We start from the raw sequence: 22,309 nt of genomic DNA on the forward strand, positions 1-22,309 counted from the left end.
GACCTGATGATGTTGTGGAGATGTCAGCGAACCATGGTCTTTTACAACTATAGTTTTCTTATTAAATTGTATACCTAAAAGTACCTTTATCAAGAATCAAAGTCTGTTAGTGATAAATATAATACTTACACATCCACCAGCAATGATCTCATATGGAAGACTTATAAAACCATCATTATCGCTGAAGAATCCTCGAACCATGTCATTAGTCTAGAAGAAAAATATTTATATCAACAGAGACATCAATAAATACGATAAACAATAAAGAAAAACAAACTAATCGAAGATCTTTTAGGGAAACTTTTTATTAGAAAAACTAAATTCATACATAAATTAATAGAAAATACTCATTTAAATATCTCGTAGGTAAACCTTTTATTTAAAAAACTAGCGATAGGAACAAGCGAAAATTCGATGTTAAGACAACATCATTTTCACCTAAAATATTGTATTTAGAATACGATATTAGCATTTAGTTTGAGCTTGAAAATGATGTTTATTAACATAGAAACGTCATTCGTGTGGCTCGTTTCTATCGCTAGTCGTTATGAGAAAACCAAACTAGTCGTTTTTTTGTTTTGTTCAAATACACGTTTGAAACATTCTGCACTTTGTATCTGAACTTGGAACTCCAAATTTCTTTCCAGTTTTGCTGTCTGGCAGGTCGAACTAGAAGGGACAGGTTCTTAGATTCCCTCTCAATCTCGTACATAGAGCTCACGTTCCTCTCGGTACTGAGCAAAAGGAACGTGGGCTCTGGGTACGAGATTGATTCCCTCTACTAGATCACAGCAGTGTCCAAATAACTCCATAGCTTTTCTTTCGATTGGGGCTGGGTTTAACTTACCCTTAGTTTGATGGCTTTTTCGGGTGAAACTCCTACGAGCTGAGGCAGAAGACCTAAGATTTGGAACACAAGATAACTAAATATCGGGATTTATTGCGCGACGATAATGATTTTTAGCGCAACATCGTTGCGTTAAAAGTTGGTGTAACATGGCGCGTGCAAAAACACAAATCGATGACAATAATGTTGTGACTTTTGAATGTCATTCAAAAAACTGCAATATGTTGCGCGAAACAAAAATTAGTTGGGAATCGCCTCGCTGTAACACCACCTTATACTTCAAAACTGAACGGTTCAACAACCCCAAATATGGTAAAAACACGTTAAATAGGCCAGTCTTCCCAAGAAAAAATGTTTTATTCTTTTGGTCTTCCCGATTAGCAAAGTGCTTGCGTCAAGCTAGAAGACTCGAGACTCAAACAAAGTTTATTATTTTGTCTTAATTATACAACTGATTTTCAAGCAAACAAGTGAAATCCTTGTTAAGATCCAAGTGGGTTTGAGGCTAGAGAAAGGGGATATCAGGCCATACTTGATGCCCTTAAACCTGGGAATTGGTTTTACCTCTATAGAGTCCTCGTATTCCTTCGCTCCTGATCACTTTAATGGCACAATCAAAGCTGTTTTTGTACAGTTTGTCCGCATCCAGAACAGCTCGTTGATTCTGCATTCGCGTCTTGACCAAATCGATTGGATACACGGTGGTAGCACCCGTGGCTGCAAGATAAACAGAAAGAATATGTTAAAGATTGGTAAAAAAAAAGGTGAGATGGGTCGTGGAAGGAGGTGAGAGGGGCAGTAGAAAGGTTATGAAAAAGGGTCAAAAAAGTCAGTTAAATGTTGTCATAGGGAATTCGATAAAAAATGGAACGTAGGTCTAAGAGGAGCTTAGATAATATTTTATTATATCAGCGTTAGGGGTTGACCTTAGCGCAGAGAGACAAATGCCAAATTTCAATTTTTTTGGAGATGTTATTTCCGTATTCTTAAGGGCACTCTTGGGCAAAAAAAGAGGTAAAACTCACATCACTCCCGAGAGCTGCCCCTGTGTCAGAACCCAGGCTACTATGGTTAAAACCTTTTATTGATACCCTGAAACACTCCCTTGGTCGACAAGGAAAAGATTTGTAACACTAACCTCCAGCTGTTGCGGCCAGACCAAAATTAAATACATTTTGTAGTACACGCCAGATAAATGACACTTGCTTTTCATTTGGTTCCATCAACATCTAACAATAAAATAGCTTTTCCATTTAGTATTTTATATTTCTATTTTCTAAAATAAAATAAAATAAAAATTAAAAATTCCTGTAAATAAGAGAAAATAGGTCTTGTCAAGAGAAAATGAACTAAGAGAAGGAATCCCCGTGCCCCATCATGTGCACACTTTGATGCTATTTTTAGAATCATTGATGCTATTTTTAGCTCGTTACCATGCCCGCGCGATAATCATGCTTCCTTTAATGCCTCGTTTTAGGACACGAAAAGTGACAAAAAAAAACAAACCACACACATGCTTTTGTTTACTGCAAGACTAGAAGTCGACTACCCTCAAGAAATCAACCAATCAGGTTCTTCGCTCAAAATATCTCCAAGCTAAAAATAGCATCAAACTGTGCACATGATGGTTACAAGGCTATATAGGTAGGATACCTTCTCTTAGTTCATATTCTCTTGGACTTGTAAATTGATAAGTTTATTTTGTTTTGTTTTCCGTTAATAAAATATTGTGTAGTTCTGGAAATTATCCATACCCCCACCCCCCACGTAGGAATTTTTTTGAGACCCCCCCCCCCCCTCCCCTTACTCCCAGAAATTCCAATTTTCTTCCATACAAACTTTGTAATTTCGTTCTTTATTTGTCCCCCACTAGAAATTCCAAATTCCTATTGGGGGGGGGGGGGGGGAGGGGAGCATTCAGCAAGAGTTAATCTAGAAAAGTATGCAAACTGACTTACCTCTTCAACATGTCTTTCAGTTGAGAATACTTTAAAAACATCGTGCTTTGGCAGGACGTGATGAATGTCTGAGATTGTTATTCGACTGTTGAGAAAAAAGTTTATCATTTCAAAACCCTTTAAAACAACTAATATATTCCTCTTACATACAGGCTGCAAGCACATGCCACAGTATTTAGCAAATGCAATGTTTTGTTACCTTTTCAAAAATTAATAAAAACTGAAATGCGCACACACAAGTAGTGTCCATGCACAGAACTTAGACAAAAATGATTAGGAGCTACTTATGTTATTGGATTAGAGCAATAGACCTTCCAAGTGGTGCAATGTTTTCCCATTATAGACCATGGATTGTGTCATTCTCTTGAGAATAAGATTCTTCATTTGATTTATATCTATATTCTTGTGTTAATGAGATGAGTGAAAGAGGTGAAAAGGAAACAACTCAGAAAAAATCTGAGTTCCAGATGGGATTGGAACCCATTACCTTTCATAATCTGGATCAGTCGATCAGGGACACTCTAACCACTGAGTTATACATGACCTAGTATACCTTACCATTAGATTTCCCAGAGAATCAGTGATTAGAGCATCTGACTAGATTATGGAGGTTGTGGGTTCAAATCTTATCTGGATCTCTGAGTACTTTCTCTTTTACCTGCCATCATTCAATCATCTCATTATCATATGTATGTCTTGTTATTCGTTCTAACACATGGTTTATAATGGGAAAACATTGTGCCATGATAAATAAAGTATATTGCTATACCAGCTGTCTTACAATAACAACTCACCCTCTTCTGTCCACATCACAAAGATGGTACAGAATGTCCACTTGTAAAGGAGTGACCTGTAGAAAATTACATCTGATTATGGATGTACCATGACATTGTTGAACTGTATTTTAAGAGTGCCTATCACCCTTCTGACTCCCTTATCAGGCACAGATAAATTAAATTTGGAATATGTCATTGTTTTACCCATTGCTCTTATAGAAATTATTGCAAGTTCAGGTTTTCACATAGTAGCTGGTGCTTCAAATTTCAAGGAACAACAAATAACCATAAAATAATCCTTCCTCATATATCACAGCATTAGCATTTGACATGGAAAAAACCTTTATAACTTTCAAGAAGCTACACTCAAACTATGCAATTTCTCAGGTCATTCAACATCTTACCCCTTGTAGAATCAATACTGAGAATACATGTATTGTCAGAAGGGTGATATACACTTTAATGTGTCATAATTGGAATACAGTTTCACTTACTGCTGTACCACTCAAAAACAAAATGTCAAACACTTTGTTTGCTTCAGTTAATTATCTCCAGCTGACAGACAGACAGACAGACATATTTACTGTCTTACTAATCAATTGGACCCCCCTCCCCCTGTTGGCTTAGTTCATCAGTTGCTTGGGCACTGGCCTGTTGTGTGGGAAGTCATGTGTTTAAGCCCTGTGTATGAACAACCACTTAGCCAGAACTGTTTCAAGATATCCGAGTAGGAGGTGCTGCATTTACTTTAACTGTTAGGCCTTTGCTCCAGTGGCTTGGACATAAAACCGTCTCATTCAGGGACATTACACACAGAGGGCCACAAGGGAGTAAGGTTTATAGTGTATGAAGACTTTGTTATCCAAGTACAGACTCCTTGCGTGTGACTTCAAAGCAGGTCAATTTGGAGGACAAAACAAAAGAATTTCAATCTCATGAGAATTGGAAACCATTGTTATATCCTCCAAATTGAGCTGCATTACGACATGCGGCAAGGGGTCTATTCTGGGCTTGTGTTAATGCAGTTTGAAAATTCTCACATATTTTTGTAACATATTCTCTCATACCTCTGGATGTGTCTTAAGAACCTCATGCAGGAAGTCCTCTACAGTCGAAGAAAAAAATAACTTGTCAAAAATGAAAATATATAGCTTGAAATCCAAGGTTCTACAAGTTCTGATATTTTGAAAGTGTCTACTATTGGTCATGTTCTTTGATAAAATAAAGAAATAAAAATAAATAGTCCTTCTTTTAAGTTGGATTTCATAAGCCTGTGAAACAAAATGTACTAATTATTAGAAGTTTACTAGTCAAAAAAACAAAAGAAAACGAAAAATTATCATGAGGTAGTGAGTAATCTGCTATTTAAAGAGTATATCATGGATTTATGAAAACCACTCTATGAGGGTACCACTTTAAAGTAAAAAATAACCAAAATAAAATAACCAAACCTGTAGCCCTTGTTCCATGATCATTAATTTTTAATGTGGGATGAATACCGGAGAACTCAGGAAAAAACCCTCAAAGTACAGGAGAGAATCAACAAGCAATCGATCTTGACTCAAACCTGGCCAGTCACATTAGTACAAGGTGCTATCACTGATAAGCCACCAGTGCTTCCCTATGATCATTCTACACTTTTCTGTATAAATTATGAATGACATTCATGACAGAGTAAAGAAGGCCTCACCTTTCTTTATTTCTTTATATCGTTTCCCCTTGGCCAATTTATTGGAAACATCATGAAGGATGAGAATGTTATCAAGCATGCTATTGAATGCCTTGTAGTAACCGTAGCTTACACGGTGACGTGCTTCACCTCCTTCCACCTAATTGGGTACAAAGAAAATGCTCAAAGACTCGCTATTCCTTTTATTCATGCCCACTATCCATGAAGTATTCTCTATTTATAGATTCATTGGTTATATAACAATTACTATTACTACAATCTATATGTTTTAACACACCGTTAAGAGTAGACGTGCTTGCACTTCATCTGGAGCAAGAAGATGGCCTCTAAGAGTCTTCATGATTTCTGCAAACTTTGTAGCTGGTATTTCACCATTTGACATTTTTGCATGAAAGAATGCCTGGCGCTGGTATTCCTTTTCAAAATCCTGAAATATAAATAACAGGAAAAAAATCATACTCAAACATTAAACAGCAACTGTTAAATCTAACATAATTTGCTTTCATGCTAATTTTTACCCAAATATTTAGTTTCAGAAAACATTAACTAGGGATATGAATTTCTATAAATATTTATGGGTGTTCTTAAGAAACAAATGTCAGGATCATTCAGGCTTTGCATCATCACATGATGGCAGCCATGACAACAACTGAGTGTTTTCCCCTGGCCCCAGTTGTAACAAGTCTTGTAAGCTGTGAATAGTTTTGTGATTTTAAATATTTATTTAGTAGTTCATAACAATTTAATATCAAATGTGTCCACTTTTGAATGAAAATTTAACACTCAGTCCACCACAATTCCACATGGTCTCAGATTTTGAATTTTAGATCGTTTTAAGAAATAATATAATACACATAGGTATTATATTATTATTACTTATTGTCATTACAAAATTTCAATGACTTCCCTTAATGCAGTTTTCAATATTATGCTAGCTCTTTAGTTGCAAGCTCATGATGATTTTTTTTGCTTCTGCTTGAACCTTCAATCCACGACGACATCACAAAGGACAAAGTGTGCAATTCACATCAACACGTCAACCTGACTCAGTTCAGGTTAACGGAATGCATAAAGTATGGACATTTCTAAGCAAAACTATCCATATTATTTTGGAATATTGGTACAGCATGCATGTTAGAGCTCCCAGCTGTAGTTTTGGCAAATGAGTTGAAATAAAACAAAGTATTTCTAGGGTTTATTTTGTGTGTTGTAATAAAAAAGAAAACAAATGTATAATGTTTTAGCTTGAACTGATATGTGATGTAATAAACAATAAGTTCCTTGATGTCATGCTGTCTCTTGAGTTTCTATGATTTCTCATGATCATTGAAAATAGAAGTTAATAATAGCCAATACTCCAGGGGCAGGAAAATCTTGAACAATTGTACAAAAAATATGTTGTATGTCAGCATTCTGCAAACTTTATCTGCAGTGAATCTTAACACCTAATGAACTCACTAACTGTATAAAGTTAGGATCGCAGGACAGTGTAATTTGGGGGAAGGCTGTGGCTGCCACTGGCAGAATACAACCTTCTCCATTATCAGCAGTTGACCAAATCACTTGTCTAATGTAGAGTACATATTTTTGTGCATCTTATGAAACAATGTAATGACAATAATCCTTAATTGGAAGTTTTCTCTACTATTTGCAAGAACGAAAATTTGTTACATGGAAAGTGGTAATAACAAGCAACATTTCTTCCAAATCAATGGTAATGTAATAACGTCATTACAGCACCCTAGTTTATATCAATAATGTTTACCTGAAGGAGATGAGAAAACTCATGAAATGGTACACATCTGTCCTTTTTCGCTCCAAAGTAATCGTTTATCAACTCTGACTCGAAATGGAATTCAAGTTTATCATAGAATTTTGTTTTTTTGACGACAGTCTGGAACTCATCTGTAAAGAAAAAGAATTGAAATCAATTCCTATTGATCCTGTAAATATAATAATTTAGAAAATACAAATAAAACAATAATTAATGTTATTATATGGCAAGGTAATTTGATGTGCTATGATTGGTCAATTTGCGGTCCATAACTTACGGTACGGACCAAAAAATGAAATGGTTCCCTGAGTGTACGTACTGTACTTATGATCTTTTAAAACATTCAAATCTTCATTAAAAAAATATATTTCTGGATGAAAATGGTCGGGAAACCTTCAATAAATAATTAAAGATAACTGAAAGTCACTGGCATAAAATGTAAAACTCATCAAACAAGCAACAACCCTTTCATACAAGCGACAACTCTTTCGATCAAGGCTCTACACGGCACTAGTTAAGCGATTTTGTACGACTAGAAAAAACTATAAAAACTAACTAGAGTGCATTCAGTCAAACTGTTGAATAGTTAGATAAATGTATCTAACTTAGATAACTATTTAGTTGACTTCACTCAAAATAGTAAAAGTGCGCCAAATAATGGTCATGATAATCTGGGGGGTTGTTATACCAGAGAATGAGTGAATAGACATTCATTTATATCATCGTTTCTCCCCCTGATCTCAGTAGCTGTTTACTCGTAGTTTCAAATATTAAATATATGTGAGGTCAGATAAAATAGTAACTAACTTATCTAATTTAGGTGACGTCAACTATTCAACAGTTTGACTGAACGCACTCTATGCTAAAACTAAAACTACTATGCTAAAACAATGTCAAACTACGAACTAAAGGGTGGTGAATAGCGGCTAATTCAGTAAATGAAATAAAGATAGGTTTACGAGTAGAATTAACATAAATTTGTTATTTCAGTAAGCTTAGAACATCAAGTTTGAACTTATCTGAATCGATCGGGTGAAGAAGCCAGTAGTTTCTTTTGTTAATTGTTTTAATCAGTTTTCTAGGCTCATCCGCTCTTGTCGGATTTCAATATTTCAGTAATATTTCATCCACACTTGAATTTGAATGCATTTTTTTTTTGAGAGTAGGCAGCAGTACCTTTTTTAATTGAGTCGAAAAAGTGCCATCTTCATGACTTCAGCCATTGTGTATATGGCAGCCTGCTTCAAACAGTCAAAACATTGAAAAGTGACTAAAACTATCCATGTTCAGCGAGCCGTAATTTTTCAAAGCTTCTCATTCATTTCTGGTGAGAGTTTTTGAGTTTTTTTCCCAATAAAAGACAGGAAAACAAACGGAAGGCTGTAGTATTTTTCATCTTGGTTGTGAATATCTTGAAGTTTGAAGTACGACAGTTTTCTTCTCAATCTCATGTTGAGTTCTCAAGGTCTTCTTTTGATGCCTTTTTTGCTTTGCATTTACATGTTTTGCAAAAGAAAGCCTCACTTTTGTTAACTAGTATTTCAGAAAACTATAAACTATAGCTAAATTTTTAAAAAGCAAACTAAAACTTCTCTTTTTGAGCAACTCAAACACTACATGACTTTTGGCACGTACTGGAAGCCCTTCCAATGCAGTACTCGTTTGACATGCGCTGTCAACTTTACTTTTTGTTGCTTACCCTCTTTTTAATCTCAATGCCTTGCCATATAATAAATATTGTAAGGACCCGACCTGATTCAACGTACGGCCAGTTCAATTATTCAGTTTATTCTGTAGTGAATTCCTTAAAATACAAATAGTGTCAGTGAAAGCTAATATTACTAAATACGATAAGCTTACAATATTTACAGGTGAAGGTCGTCACACACTCGCCACGACAGACAAAGTAGCTCTGTGCCAAGAACTTACAAATCTAATTATGTGCATGTTAATGTTCCCAAAGGGGAAAGGAAAATTTCGGAAAATTTCGTAGCCGAGTGGCTCTAGACCCGATAAAACACGATCTGTGAGTTTATTGAACGGCTTAGAAAACTCATGATGTATGTTCTCATATTGTACAGAATTCTTTACGAAATGAACCAAGTTTGATAGAGAAAATCCAAGTTAAAGTTTATGCAAATGAAGACGAAACTATATCAGATATGAAACCTCCTTCACGGTCATGATCTCTATTGTGTTTCCTTCATGAATTATTAATGAGTTTCTTACTTGAATATATAAAGAATGCTACTTAAACACACACACACGCACATAAACAAAGAAAAGAAAAATATTGTTGAGTAGCCTCAACAAATATCTTATTAACCTCGTTTGCTTGGTCCTTCGCGCTTGGGCCATAAGGCAGTGGAAAAAACTCGGTCCATAACTTAAACGTAGCCTGCAAAGCAGGTGTTCTTGTGGGTTTGGGGAAACACCGGGGTTTTGGGGGAACTTTGGAACGAGCAAGAATTGAAACAGGAACCCGATTCTTCCTCTCAAATCCATCAAAAGAACTAATTTAAACGGACCTCGCACTCGGTTAATAAGAGCTATGTATTTAGCAGTGGCTTCTAGAAGAGCTCTTTTTCCAGTGTCAGCCCATCAAAATCTTAAAGCTTAGATTTGCAGAGGAGGAAAACATGAATAAAAATCTTCAAAGACAAGAAGGAATCAACAAGCATCTCAACTAATTATGTAACGCTGAGATTGGGAATCTCCAGGCAGGTAGTAATGCAGAGAGGCAAGCATGCACTATTAGCAGGGCTTAAAATAACAGCAGCCCAGCTTGAACTGGGAATTTACCTGTCAAATCTTTACCTTGCTGCTCACGTTTAGCCAGAAATGAGGTCAAAACAAATTTGATCCATGATCATGACCAGCAACTGATCGGCTGTTATTTTAGGCCCTAAAAGAGTACCCATATATACCTAAGAGATAAATGTACTACTAAAGATAAACAATAGTGTATATATTGAATGTTTTACATTTGCTTACCAAAAGAGACAGAACCATTGCCATCGAAGTCAAATAATTGAAAAATCAATTTGTGATATCTATCAGGGTCACGAAGAAGCCCCTCAAATGCAAGAAACTCGCTGAATGAAATAAGTCTAGGAAAACAAAAAAAACTCAGTCAATTTCGATGTACAGTCTTACTTTTATATGCAAGTGTTTACATGCATGGTGAATTATTTCTTTACAAAACATCTGCACAAGGCCAGCTAGTATGTTATGGTGAAACTTGTATCTGATGATTTGTCCCATAATGTTGCAACGAATAAGTTGCCACTACAAATTCCACCATGTAACAGCCACTTTACAGCCCCATTATTGGAGATGGACCTGATCTTGTTTTAGGGCAAACATTTTGTACTGGATTATACAACTGCTGACTATTGACTGATAAAGTTGTCACACATTTGGCATTCAACGCACGCAAAAAAAACTTAATGGAAGTATGAAAACACAGAAGTTTTCATGGAAAGTTACCCCCTTTTATTTAGGTAATTCAACAAATAATAAGAATATTAAAAGCCTTAAAATCCTATCTGTACTTGTGCAATTGCCATATTTCACTATGATGTCACATCAAATCACATCATGGTCATCGGAGGGGGTCAAATCAACGCAAATTCTCCGAAAATTGTTCTAAAACCCATATCAATCCACGAAGAGAAGTAGAATAGCCAGCATACGCTCAGAATATTTTTTAGTACATATTAACACATATCATATCTGAAAACCAGGCCATTTTGGACTGTTTCCAAGGAGCAAATTTGGTTGAATTTTTTATTGGATTTGGCGATTCTATCCCCCACATAAACAAGCAGTGACGTCATAGTGAAATAGGGCAATATGTTGCCTACATAGTAAGCATAGGTAAACAAGCCATTCTATATTGTGATTCTACTCCAGAAGATATTACATGAAATGTTACTGTATACATGTCATATGTCCATAAATGATTTGTAACTAATTACCCATCTTTGGTCTGGTCAACAACACCAGCTAGTAGGGATAATGTTGTTTCATTGTACTCTTGAATCTTAAGCATGCCAAGGTAGTCCCTAATAAGGTTTTCTGGGGTCATGTACTTTTGTCCATCCTGTTCAACTGTAGCATACTGTTGGAGAATGGAGAGGTTTAGTATTTTAGACCACAATTGTTTAGCGTAATGAAATAATTATGCTGTAATAAATAACAGTAGTTCAAAATATCTATTAATATGTATCCTTCAAGTCCCAATGTACATAGTTTGTTTTTCTCACCGTAATTTATTAAGTTTGTAACAATTATGCAAATAAATAAAATGTTCAATCCATACAGATGAGTGGTAGATGAGTGTGTGAAAGTTGTTTTATGATGATAAATTGTACAATTGTATTGAGTTCAAACAAATAAGTGTAATCTAGGTACAAAGGTGACAAAAATGTACATTTTGTAAAAATCAAAACAATGATTAATTACATTAATTTTCGCAACACATTGTTTTGTTCATATGTATCTCAAAAAAACTCTTTGAATTAACTTTTTGGGACTAAAAGTATGGAAATATATATTAGTGCAAGAATGCAAGCATAGACTGCTACTTGTTTTTGTATATGTGGCAATAAACTCATCATGGTTGTTGTTGTGGTTATCCCAGTATTTCATGAGTCTCCAGCATAAAAAAGGCATGATATTTGCTTTGGTTGCTCAATATAAGGCTAAATTCAAAAGTCATAGCCTACAACTGTACAGTAGATCTATAAACTGACCATACCATTTCAGCATTGAACCACAATACTTGGAGTTCAGAGATGAATATCAATAGTCCATAGTAGTATTGCTATAAGATTTTCTTGTATCATGCCCCAGTTTATCATATTGTGATAAGTTAAACTCATAGTGTGAAAAAATGATAAGTTACTAGCTTGTATGTACGCTATATGTCAATGAAATTAATTTTTTAAAGAAGCTTAGCTAGACTTGGATTCACTTTGTGATTATTAGTGCCTCTTGTTGGGTGCATCCATGATTTAGTGTGAGAGCACAATGAAGGGGCAGATCTAGGTCATTTGAGTTGGTGGGTTCCCTCCCAAATGTCAATCTTTCAATCCCAGAAATGCTACTTTCTATATTATCAAGAAAATCCTTGAAAGGAAGGGTGTTCACAGGCAATGACATTCCTGTAGATCTACATGTGCTGTTCTACATGTAAGTTTGCAGCATAGCCAATCAGAATGCAAGGCTTCTAATAGCCCACTGCAGGTTAGAAATATATGCTTGTAATGCAACCATAGGACTCAAATCTCTCAAGATATAAATATATGTTGCCATCTTGGTTTATATGACAAGAGAAGATAATGAGAAATACTTTGTTATTGTCAACCAACATGGGGGATATGATGAGACATGTACACCAAGAATATATAGCATCTGATTTTTGCATGAATACTGCCAGAGGAAGTCAGTACCTTTTTGGGGTCATTTTCAAAATTTCCAACAAGCATCCTTGCCCTCCCACATTCACATAATTGATCATCATTAATTGAGGTTTTGTGTGATAATATAATATCCCTTTGTCATTTAAACAAGCCAAACCGGCATCTCTGAGTGATAAGATAACAAGCTAGTTACAAGGTGAGTTTTGAGTTAGAGTTAAGATTGAGTTAGGGTTGAGTTAGTCCAAAAGGAAATTATTGAACTAGAAATAACTTTATAAACATGCCAACAACACTGACAACAGCAAAAAATTAAGATAAAAAACATTAAATGTATTTAATCAATCAAATTTTGATCAACAGATCATGAAAGTTTGATAGATTCATTCAATTTTGTTTCTTTTTTGCACAGAGGATCTTCTTTACTGGACTACATTCAATATTCTAACAACTTACCTAACAACTTATTGCTATTAAAAGAGGTTTACAATAATTTAATAATTTTTTAAATTCAAGATCAAGATAATGTCCTCCGTAATGTGAACTACCTGCGTAGGAGTCGGGGCAAGAACAAATGTTGACCTTACTACTCTCGCGCACAGGATTTTTGTAACGTGTACACGACCCACCACCAGCCACCCCACAGGGCTAGTTTTGCTTTTTTGGTTGGTTTTACTTGAAAAATGAGAGATAACTACAGATAATTCAACACGATATCAGTTTTAGTGAAAATCACAATGGATGTCTTTCATTTAACTTGAAATTTTGGAGATTTCCGTGTTTTTTTTCAGGACAAAACTGCATCATACATGTTCTAGTGCATTTTTTATTGATTTTTTTACTCTTTCGCATTACGGAGGACATTACCTTGATCTCAAATTTAAAAAAATATTAGTTATTTAATTTTTCCGACTTTATTTCCACCATTCACTTTAATTTAAATTGGCTCCCTGTGACTCAACTTGTAACTTGAGCATCATTTAGCTAATCCCTCTTTAATAACTCCCTTATTAGAACTGAACCTGCAAACTAAGTTACCCTAGCACTCCAATGATATCACAGCAAACCCATACAAGTTTTGAGAGGTGAATGTAATTTAACGAAAAAAATAAAAAATGAGAGGAATAAAAGCTATTGTTATATAGCTACGAAATTTTCCGATATAACGAACACTCTCATTGGTTGGAAGAAGTCCATGTGACACTGGTTAAATCTAAATGTTTCCTGACTGGGAAATAAGTTACTTATTTCCCGGTCGGAAATAAGTTGCACGTGACAATAACCGTGACAATAAACAAGTACATGTGATCAGAACGTTAAAATTGCTGATGGCGTGATGTTATGCACCAATCAAAAACAACAGAGCGGGAGCAGATATTTTGCTTGAATTTTCAGTATAAATGGAGCTCCAAGCGAAACAATAGAGATTTCTCAGTGTTTCTACAGAGAAATTACAGACTTTTATTAAGAAAAAGGATTTGGAAAATACAAAAAAAGTGACTGTTGCTACTCTACAATACTGTTGCTACTCTCCTCGCTTTTTGGTAGAGAAATACAAGACCGTATGTGTTGACCGTTGTATTTGTAAAATCATGGTCAGTTTTTATGCATTTAGCTTGCTAAATAAAGTTCTTATTTTGTAAACTGACTTCTCAATATTTATCAATAAATTGCTATATAACAAAACGCTTAATGTCTGGTCCCTCGGGAAATTAGTTTTGTTTTCCGGAGAGTCTCAATATTTCCCTTGTCTTCGCCTCAAGAAATATCAAGACTCCTCTGGAAAAAAAACTAACTATTTCCCTCGCGACCAGACATTAAGTAAGAGTTAATTACCGAGAACTGAGGCAATAAGCCTTATACATCCTGAGGGCCGCAGGCGCGATGGATGTATAGGCTTATTGCCGACGTTCGAGGTAATCAAGTATTTTATTTATCAATTGAGAAGGTTTTCTATCAAATGTTGCTCATTATAAATGCGAAGTCTATATAGTTATTAACCGGGTTAATAATTAGCAATTATTCACCTCAGGCTCAGTGAATATCTGGGAATATTTACCAAGACGTGAGTCTTCGAGCGGCGAGGTAAATATTCTTCATATTCACCGAGCCTGAGGCGAATAATTGTTTTAGCATATACCAACTTGTGTACAGAGTAACTATATATATAATAATTCAATAAAAACAAACAAACAGAAACTTTTAGTTTGCATGACAAGTTCACGCAAAACTTTTAGCAAAACTTTTAGCAAAACTTTTAGGCCATACTTCGTTCGCTAGCCGTCAAGTGGTATAAATTGTATTGGATTTTGTTACGATCACCAAGAAGTTCGGACATTGTTCTCAGATTCCCATACAAATTCACTGAGTTTAAAGAGAAAATTTAAATTGATTTCTTTAGTTAGCTCTCTAAATACTGTACAAGTAAAATATCATTTTTCTAGCTTGATTGAAGCTTTTCTTATTGCTGTTTAGAGAGCTAACTAAAGAAATGTATCTAAATGTTCTATTTAAACTCAGTGAATTTGTATGGGAATCCGAGAACAATGTCCGAACTTCTTGGTGATCGTAACAAAATCCAACGCAATTTATACTACATGACGGCTTGCGCCGAAAAGGTGAATTGAGAAATAATATATACATACTTACTCACATGAAGTGTCGTTTACGCCATCCTAGTTCTTTAGTAGTGATTTCGAACCATTAATTTTAGCGATTTAAAAAAAAAATTCCCTTCTCCGTTGCATAAAGAAGACAAGGAAAGAGGCTCCTGACCCTAAATCGAGTCGACCCACTCATGATCGGAGCAGAATTTTCGACATTAAGTCGCGGTCCCCGGCTTTCTAACTCCGCAGGGCTACGAAAGGATAAATTTCCAATTTTACGAAACACACAATATCCGAAAAAGTCAGCAGCCAGAATAAAAAGTTCAAACTCCATCATAAAATGGCCGAAGGAAGAAAGTTTTGGACCATCGACCATGGTGACCTGGGTTCCAAAGACAAAATCACCCGTACGTGGGACCCGACTGGACGTTTTTGGCAAACGTAAATAAAGCTGTCAAAACAAGACCAAATTTTAAGGTGGCTGGACCCCCTCACGCTTGACCGCTACCTTCCACGTTTGGAACGCTGGTACATAAACGTGTTTTATCCGATTGCAAATCTTTTTTGCACATAAGTCACATAAAGATTGAATTAATGTTTGATGCAGTTTTTAATGAGATCGGACGTCATAACACGTGATTATGATGAAATACAGTGGAATCCCGTTAATAAGGACACCGTTGGGACGGACAAAACTGTCCTTTTTAACGGGGTGTCCCTATTAACCGAGGTGTCAAAAAAAAAACCAGCTGCAAACACATTTTTAACCATTTATTTTTACTGTACTGTAAACCTTGAACTACAATGTTCAATATAACAGCCTAAACTGGAACAAAAAGTGCATTACCGTACAAGAACTACATTCGTGTTTACTGCACTGTATTGTACAATTTCATTTTGAGTTGAGTTCTGGAAAATATAAATGCAATGGTATTGCGAGCTTTGTCTATTTCATTATGCTGTAATAGGAAACTATACTGCAATGATCAGTGTGTGGTCCGTTGATGCGCAAAAACTGACAATATCAATAAACAAAACAGTAAAGACGTCTTCATATTTCAAGTGTCCTTAATGCAGGTTGATTTTGTATGGAAACTGTCATTCAGGTCCTAGAAATGTGTCCTTTGTACTTATTAACGGGTGTCCTTATAAAGCGGGTTAATCTAACAGAAAATGTGTATGGAGCTTTCCACGCTAGTGTTTACTAGCCATCATCTACCTATGGAGCTTTCGTTGGGACTTTGAGACCTGTCCTTAATAGCAAGGTGTCCTTATTAAGCGGGTGTCCTTATTAAGCGGGTGTCCTTAGAGCGGGGTTCCACTTTATTTGTTTTCGTTTAGAAAACAATTTTAGCCTTGCAGAGCGTTCAACACTAAAATGCTTCGTACCACGTTTTGAATAAAATCAAACCGCCGTATGGCGAACTCGTGGATACTAGTTGACATTCTAGAGATTGGGCTTCCTGTGTTTTATACTTGTTGATATGCGAATGTTTCGAAGTATTTCGCTCAATTTCATATTTTAAATACTCGATTTAGCTGGTAAGATGATAAGTCGTCCTTTCATTTTCCTTTTAACACCTACTTTGTTTAGTTCTTTGTTATTTTGTTTAGTTTAGATTCTGTGTGATTCTGATGATTGTCTGAATGCAACGAAATACGACTTCGACAGACTTCTATTTGCTAAGTCTTTTGAAAAACGAATTCTGGATTTTGTTTTTAATTTAAAAGTCGGGCCGAGTGCTTTATTTCAGGAATCATTCGTTTAAATCTTTCTGGCTAACAAAAAGCGTTGCGTTATGCGTTACTACTTATCTTGACCTTCAAGGGTCACGGCGCTTACAGTTGATTCGTTGCCCGAAATGTTTATATTGAACACTTTATTTACACTGTGAACTAAGCGAATCATTGGTTTAGAAATACTTTTTAATTTGTTTTCATTCAAATCTGTAAATTACGTAAATTAAGTTTTTTCATCTTTTCACGGTGTATAATTTACCTTTTCATCATTACTGTTTCATTAGAAACACCGACGCAGCTCACACTAGTTTTTAGCTAGTTATATCTTTCTGTAAATTACGGATTATTTATTGGAGCGAATTTTCGTTCGTTGTCTCGAGCGACATCTATTGTGTAGAATGGTACCTTCGCAGATTAACATACAAGAGCATTGCTTCGGCGATCAATCTACTTATTTAATATTCAGAACGGCTTATTTGGATGACAAAACTGGCTGAATGTTCTTCAAGACTCCATCGGAATTGTTCCTAATTTTTCTACGATCTACACATTGATTTAATATTTAAGAAGTCACCAGCAGTTCTAATAAAAACGTCGCTCGATCGAGTTAATAAGATTTCTTTGCTGATCGGCCGCCGTGACTTTATAGACCTTTCTCTAATGAGAATAAATTCCTTCAAAGATTGAAATCTGAATCTCGTTTTGAATTCTAATAAGAGGTGCTTTTTTCGATACATCCGGCTCGACCCACGAGTCTTTTGAAAAAATCTAAATATGTTGACAATTGTACATAAGCGTTCCTGTTCACTTCAATACATCAGCAAAAAGAGGTTTAACTCATTAAAATTGTAGTTCAGGCGTTAATTGTATATTTTTACATCAACTTGCATCTTTCCTTGATTCTTTTAATATAAATATTCCGAAGAAAAAACTATGTGCGAGTATGCGCATGCTCAGTGGGTCCACAGTGCTAGAAATATCCCACATGTTTCATCAGCATTTCATTTCCTCATATAAATAACCTATGTAGTCTATAGTATATAAGAGTTTAGTACTTGTTAGTGTCGTGTAACGTTCGTAATCAAGTGACGTAAGACGGCAGATAAGCGTTTAATTATCGATCTGCAAACATCTTGGTGAGTGAGTGAGTGACACATTTGCATATTCAGACCCCTCACAATAACTCGTTTCTACGCTTCGCGTATCCACGAGTTAAAAACAATTGCTCATTACCATACTTCGTGCGTAAATCGGAAAGCAGCCAAGCAAGATGAGACCGTGTATGGTGCGAAAGAATTTGATGTTATGATCATTAACAAACAATAGAATTCCCAGAACATCAAATCGTTGGGAAACGATCAATGTTTTCTGTATTTCTCGTTCGCTTTAAATGAGTTCAATGGTCTTGCAATTTTGTGTAATATTAGTTTAAGTTCTAATTTGTATCCTGACGTAGTTTTGAAAGAAATTATCAACGAATTTTAGAAAATCGGAAAGCAGCCAAGCGAGATGAGACCTTGTATGGTGCGAAAGAATTTGATGTTATGATCATTAACAAAAACAATACAATTCCCAGAACATCAAATCGTTGGGAAACGATCAATGTTTTCTGTATTTCTCGTTCGCTTTAAATGAGTTCAATAGTCTTGCAATTTTGTGTAATATTAGTTTAAGTTCTAATTTGTATCCTGACGTAGTTTTGAAAGAAATTATCAACGAATTTTAGAAAATCGGAAAGCAGCCAAGCGAGATGAGACCTTGTATGGTGCGAAAGAATTTGATGTTATGATCATTAACAAACTATAGAATTCCTAGAACATCAAATCGTTGGGAAACGATCAATGTTTTCTGTATTTCTCGTTCGCTTTAAATGAGTTCAATAGTCTTGCAATTTTGTGTAATATTAGTTTAAGTTCTAATTTGTATCCTGACGTAGTTTTGAAAGAAATTATCAACGAATTTTAGAAAATCGGAAAGCAGCCAAGCGAGATGAGACCTTGTATGGTGCGAAAGAATTTGATGTTATGATCATTAACAAAAACAATACAATTCCCAGAACATCAAATCGTTGGGAAACGATCAATGTTTTCTGTATTTCTCGTTCGCTTTAAATGAGTTCAATAGTCTTGCAATTTTGTGTAATATTAGTTTAAGTTCTAATTTGTATCCTGACGTAGTTTTGAAAGAAATTATCAACGAATTTTAGAAAATCGGAAAGCAGCCAAGCGAGATGAGACCTTGTATGGTGCGAAAGAATTTGATGTTATGATCATTAACAAACAATACAATTCCCAGAACATCAAATCGTTGGGAAACGGTCCGTGTAACACTCCACAAAGAGCTTTTCAATTTAGTTGGCGTGAATTGGACATATGAAATTTGCCTGATTTTTGAATTTTCATTTTTTACGATCATGTCAAAATTCGATAATTATCTCATCAATGTCAATTTTCAATTTTCGAATTAAAAAATTAAAAATCAAAATATATATTTGAAATGACTTTTCGATATTTTGATTTTGTACTCTGAAAACGAACTTTGGAAAAATATCCTGTAGACAGGGGGAGGTGAAGATTAGGCGGACTGAGGGTAGGTGGGTCCACTTCCGCTTTCATCATCGTACAAATTGGTCGAAAATTCTTCCATGGTTTTCTCTCAAGGTTTACATGTTGTTATAACACCCTCCTTGGTGCCTCCCCTCCCTCTATGGTTTTTTTTAAATTATTATTGTCGTTGTTAGTGGACCCACCTACCCTCAGTCCGCCTAATCTTCACCTCCCCCTGTCTACAGGATATTTTTCCAAAGTTCGTTTTCAGAGTACAAAATCAAAATTTCGAAAAGTCATTTCAAATATTTATTTTAATTTTTAATTTTTTAATTCGAAAATTGAAAATTGATATTGATGAGATAATATTCGAATTTTGACATGATCGTAAAAAATGAAAATTCAAAAATCAGCCAAATTTCATATGTCCAATTCACGCTAACTAAATTGAAAAGCTCTTTGTGGAGTGTTACACGGACCGGAAACGATCAATGTTTTCTGTATTTCTCGTTCGCTTTAGATCGCTTTAAATAAGTTCAATAGTCTTGCAATTTTGTGTAATATTAGTTTAAGTTCTAATTTGTATCCAGACGTAGTTTTGAAAGAAATTATCAACGACTTTTAGAATAATGGAAGATCTAGTAAGATTGAATAGAAACCTGCGATGAAAAGTGCGCATCAAATGTTTACCCCGTCTTATGCATTATACGTTTTCACAAAATTACATAAGGTCGACTACCTTCAAAATTTTCCTTTTAAAACTAGATACAGAGTAAAAGTAAATGAGCAATGACTTTTGTGAATATATAGCTCTGAAATATTAATTTCGGCCGTATGAAATCCATTGTTTAGTTTTGAAGTAGATTATGCACTATATTTAAAGAATCTCAAATATCTCATACTTGGCTAGATAGATTTTTTCAAAAATCCCCACAAATGGAGGCATCTAGTATATGATTATGTGGTACGAAGCATTTTAGTGTTGAATGCTCTGCAAGGCTAAAATGGTTTTCTAAACGAAAACAAATATTTCATCATAATCACGCGTTATGACGTCCGATCTCATTAAAAACTGCATCAAACATTAATTTAATCTTTATGTGACTTATGTGCAAAAAAGATTTGCAATCGGATAAAACACGTTTATGCACCAGATAAATAATGACTGAACCAGGATTAGACTATAGCCATTATTTTTAGTATTTCCACCCAAGAGGGAATAAGCTTACAACGGGGAAGGGAATTTTTAAAAATCGCTAAAATGGCTCGAAATCACTACTAAAGAACTGGCTTAAACAACACTTCATGTCAGTAAATATTACTTTTTATTTATTTTATTTATTATTTTTTTCGTTAAATTTTTATTTAGCTCTCAAAGCTCGTATGGGCTTCCTGTGATAATATTTAACATACGACAATGATAGCGTTATATTACTTCCGTGATGATAACGAAACACAATTTTTAGAGGAGCAGGAAACATCATGGCTACATAGCTTTTCCAACGAGTGGTTGCTCACTGGGAAACATTTATTTGCATTACTTTTTACGAAAGTGCAACCACAATTCGATTTGAAACCTTAAGATTATAATCGAGATAGCAAAAAATAAGATGTTAAGGCTTTTCAACAAGTTAAGACCCGAGTAGCTGTCTTTCTTTAAGTCAAAGTACAATGTACATGTTTTATTCCTCCAAAACCCGAGGTTAAATAAACAGGAATTTAGACCACAAAGTAGCTGGTAAACTAACCTTGTTAAAGATTCGTTGAAGCTCCTTTGGATCAGCTGTCCTCACAGAGTACTAGAACAATAAAACACCTTGGGATAAATTGTTATAAACGACGCAAAATGATGCAATAAAGTTTTGAAAAGGAGGGAATTTAGGAGGAAAGTATCCAAAGCTTACATCAACGATGATCGCCTTGCAGTTCGCCATTGATATTAGCGGCCATCCAAAATTCCTCGTTATAGAGTCTTTACGTCTTACTTCCTCGAGCATTGTTACAGTTGGTTTCACAAAACTTCGGCCGCTTTATATTCCGAAGTTAGTTCCCAAACTTTTTGTGAAATTGGTTCAATCAACCGTGACTTGTTTATGTCTAGAATTCAAATATCTACTGGAATTGCTTCTTTAAACCTTCTTTAAATACTTTTCTTTTGTCGCAATAAAATTTACTTTGAAAACTGAATTTGAAAGGTAGATTTGATGAGTTTTAGAAGCTACTGTATTATGTATGAGTCAATTCCAAAGGTTCCCATCCCCCCGGGCATACCCCGGGCATTTGACTATAGTCAAGTTCCGTAGAGTGGGGAATAAGCCGGAAGCGAGATGACTTTTTACCCCCAACTCTATACCATAATAGTTTTTAAAATTCTTTCATATTTTAATATTCAAAAATTTTTTTTGATTCCTTAGAGAATACAGGAACAATAGTCATAACTAGACGCCCTTCGTGGTGTGAACTCGGGCTATCGTAGTGTATTTGAGGAATTATAAGCACTTGGAGACCGGTACCGAGCCAAGTTTTTTGGTGTGTGGTTTGCATAATGATAGGAAACAGCAACTTCTCAAAGGAATACCATTGGTATTATTGACATTCAAATTTGTAATATTACTGTTGTTTCTTTGCTGATTATCATCTGCAGTTTTGCCAATCACTTCACTCTGTTCAATGTGGGTGGTTTGTGCATTAAAAGGATTTTCAGTAGCATTGCTTTGTATGCATGTCTCAGTAATATACACTCCTCTGAGTTCAAATAAAACTGTTGAATTGTCATATAAACTTTGGAAGTAATTTATTAAAGTCATCAACATCAAGGAGTACTTGCAAGTACCTTGAGGATGGGGGAGAACTGATGGGTTACGAACATGAGAGTCAAATATCCTAAATCTCCCATCGCCATTACAACGAGCTACTGTATTACATTAAATAGTTAACAGGAATGACTGG

General features: G+C 35.2%; 1 protein-coding gene across 4 annotated transcripts in view; it reads right to left on the bottom strand.

The window, feature by feature from the left end:
* LOC116308296 (electrogenic aspartate/glutamate antiporter SLC25A12, mitochondrial) overlaps window positions 1–21,508 on the bottom strand; it is a 48,523-nt gene extending 27,015 nt beyond the window's left edge. The window contains exons 1-14 of one of the 4 annotated variants that reach the window (XM_031718684.2): window positions 21,265–21,422; window positions 21,109–21,159; window positions 11,026–11,168; window positions 10,040–10,155; window positions 7,037–7,176; window positions 5,549–5,698; window positions 5,272–5,410; window positions 4,649–4,686; window positions 3,600–3,655; window positions 2,806–2,890; window positions 1,986–2,076; window positions 1,412–1,564; window positions 848–900; window positions 130–210 (exon numbers count right to left, since the gene is read on the bottom strand). In XM_031718684.2, the coding sequence (XP_031574544.2) occupies window positions 130–210; window positions 848–900; window positions 1,412–1,564; window positions 1,986–2,076; window positions 2,806–2,890; window positions 3,600–3,655; window positions 4,649–4,686; window positions 5,272–5,410; window positions 5,549–5,698; window positions 7,037–7,176; window positions 10,040–10,155; window positions 11,026–11,168; window positions 21,109–21,159; window positions 21,265–21,357 (1,389 nt within the window). In that variant the 5' untranslated portion in view covers window positions 21,358–21,422. Of the gene's footprint in view, window positions 1–129; window positions 211–847; window positions 901–1,411; window positions 1,565–1,985; window positions 2,077–2,805; window positions 2,891–3,599; window positions 3,656–4,648; window positions 4,687–5,271; window positions 5,411–5,548; window positions 5,699–7,036; window positions 7,177–10,039; window positions 10,156–11,025; window positions 11,169–15,117; window positions 15,412–21,108; window positions 21,160–21,264 lie in introns of those variants that run through there. The other 3 variants (XM_031718685.2, XM_031718686.2, XM_089033164.1) reach the window with 3 other exon arrangements.
* Window positions 21,509–22,309: the final 801 nt, after the last annotated feature.

The sequence above is a fragment of the Actinia tenebrosa genome, unplaced genomic scaffold (genome assembly GCF_029948245.1).
Source record: "Actinia tenebrosa isolate PJP-AT-01 unplaced genomic scaffold, QUT_ActTen_1.0 PGA_scaffold1__47_contigs__length_23844297, whole genome shotgun sequence".
NCBI lineage: Eukaryota > Metazoa > Cnidaria > Anthozoa > Actiniaria > Actiniidae > Actinia > Actinia tenebrosa.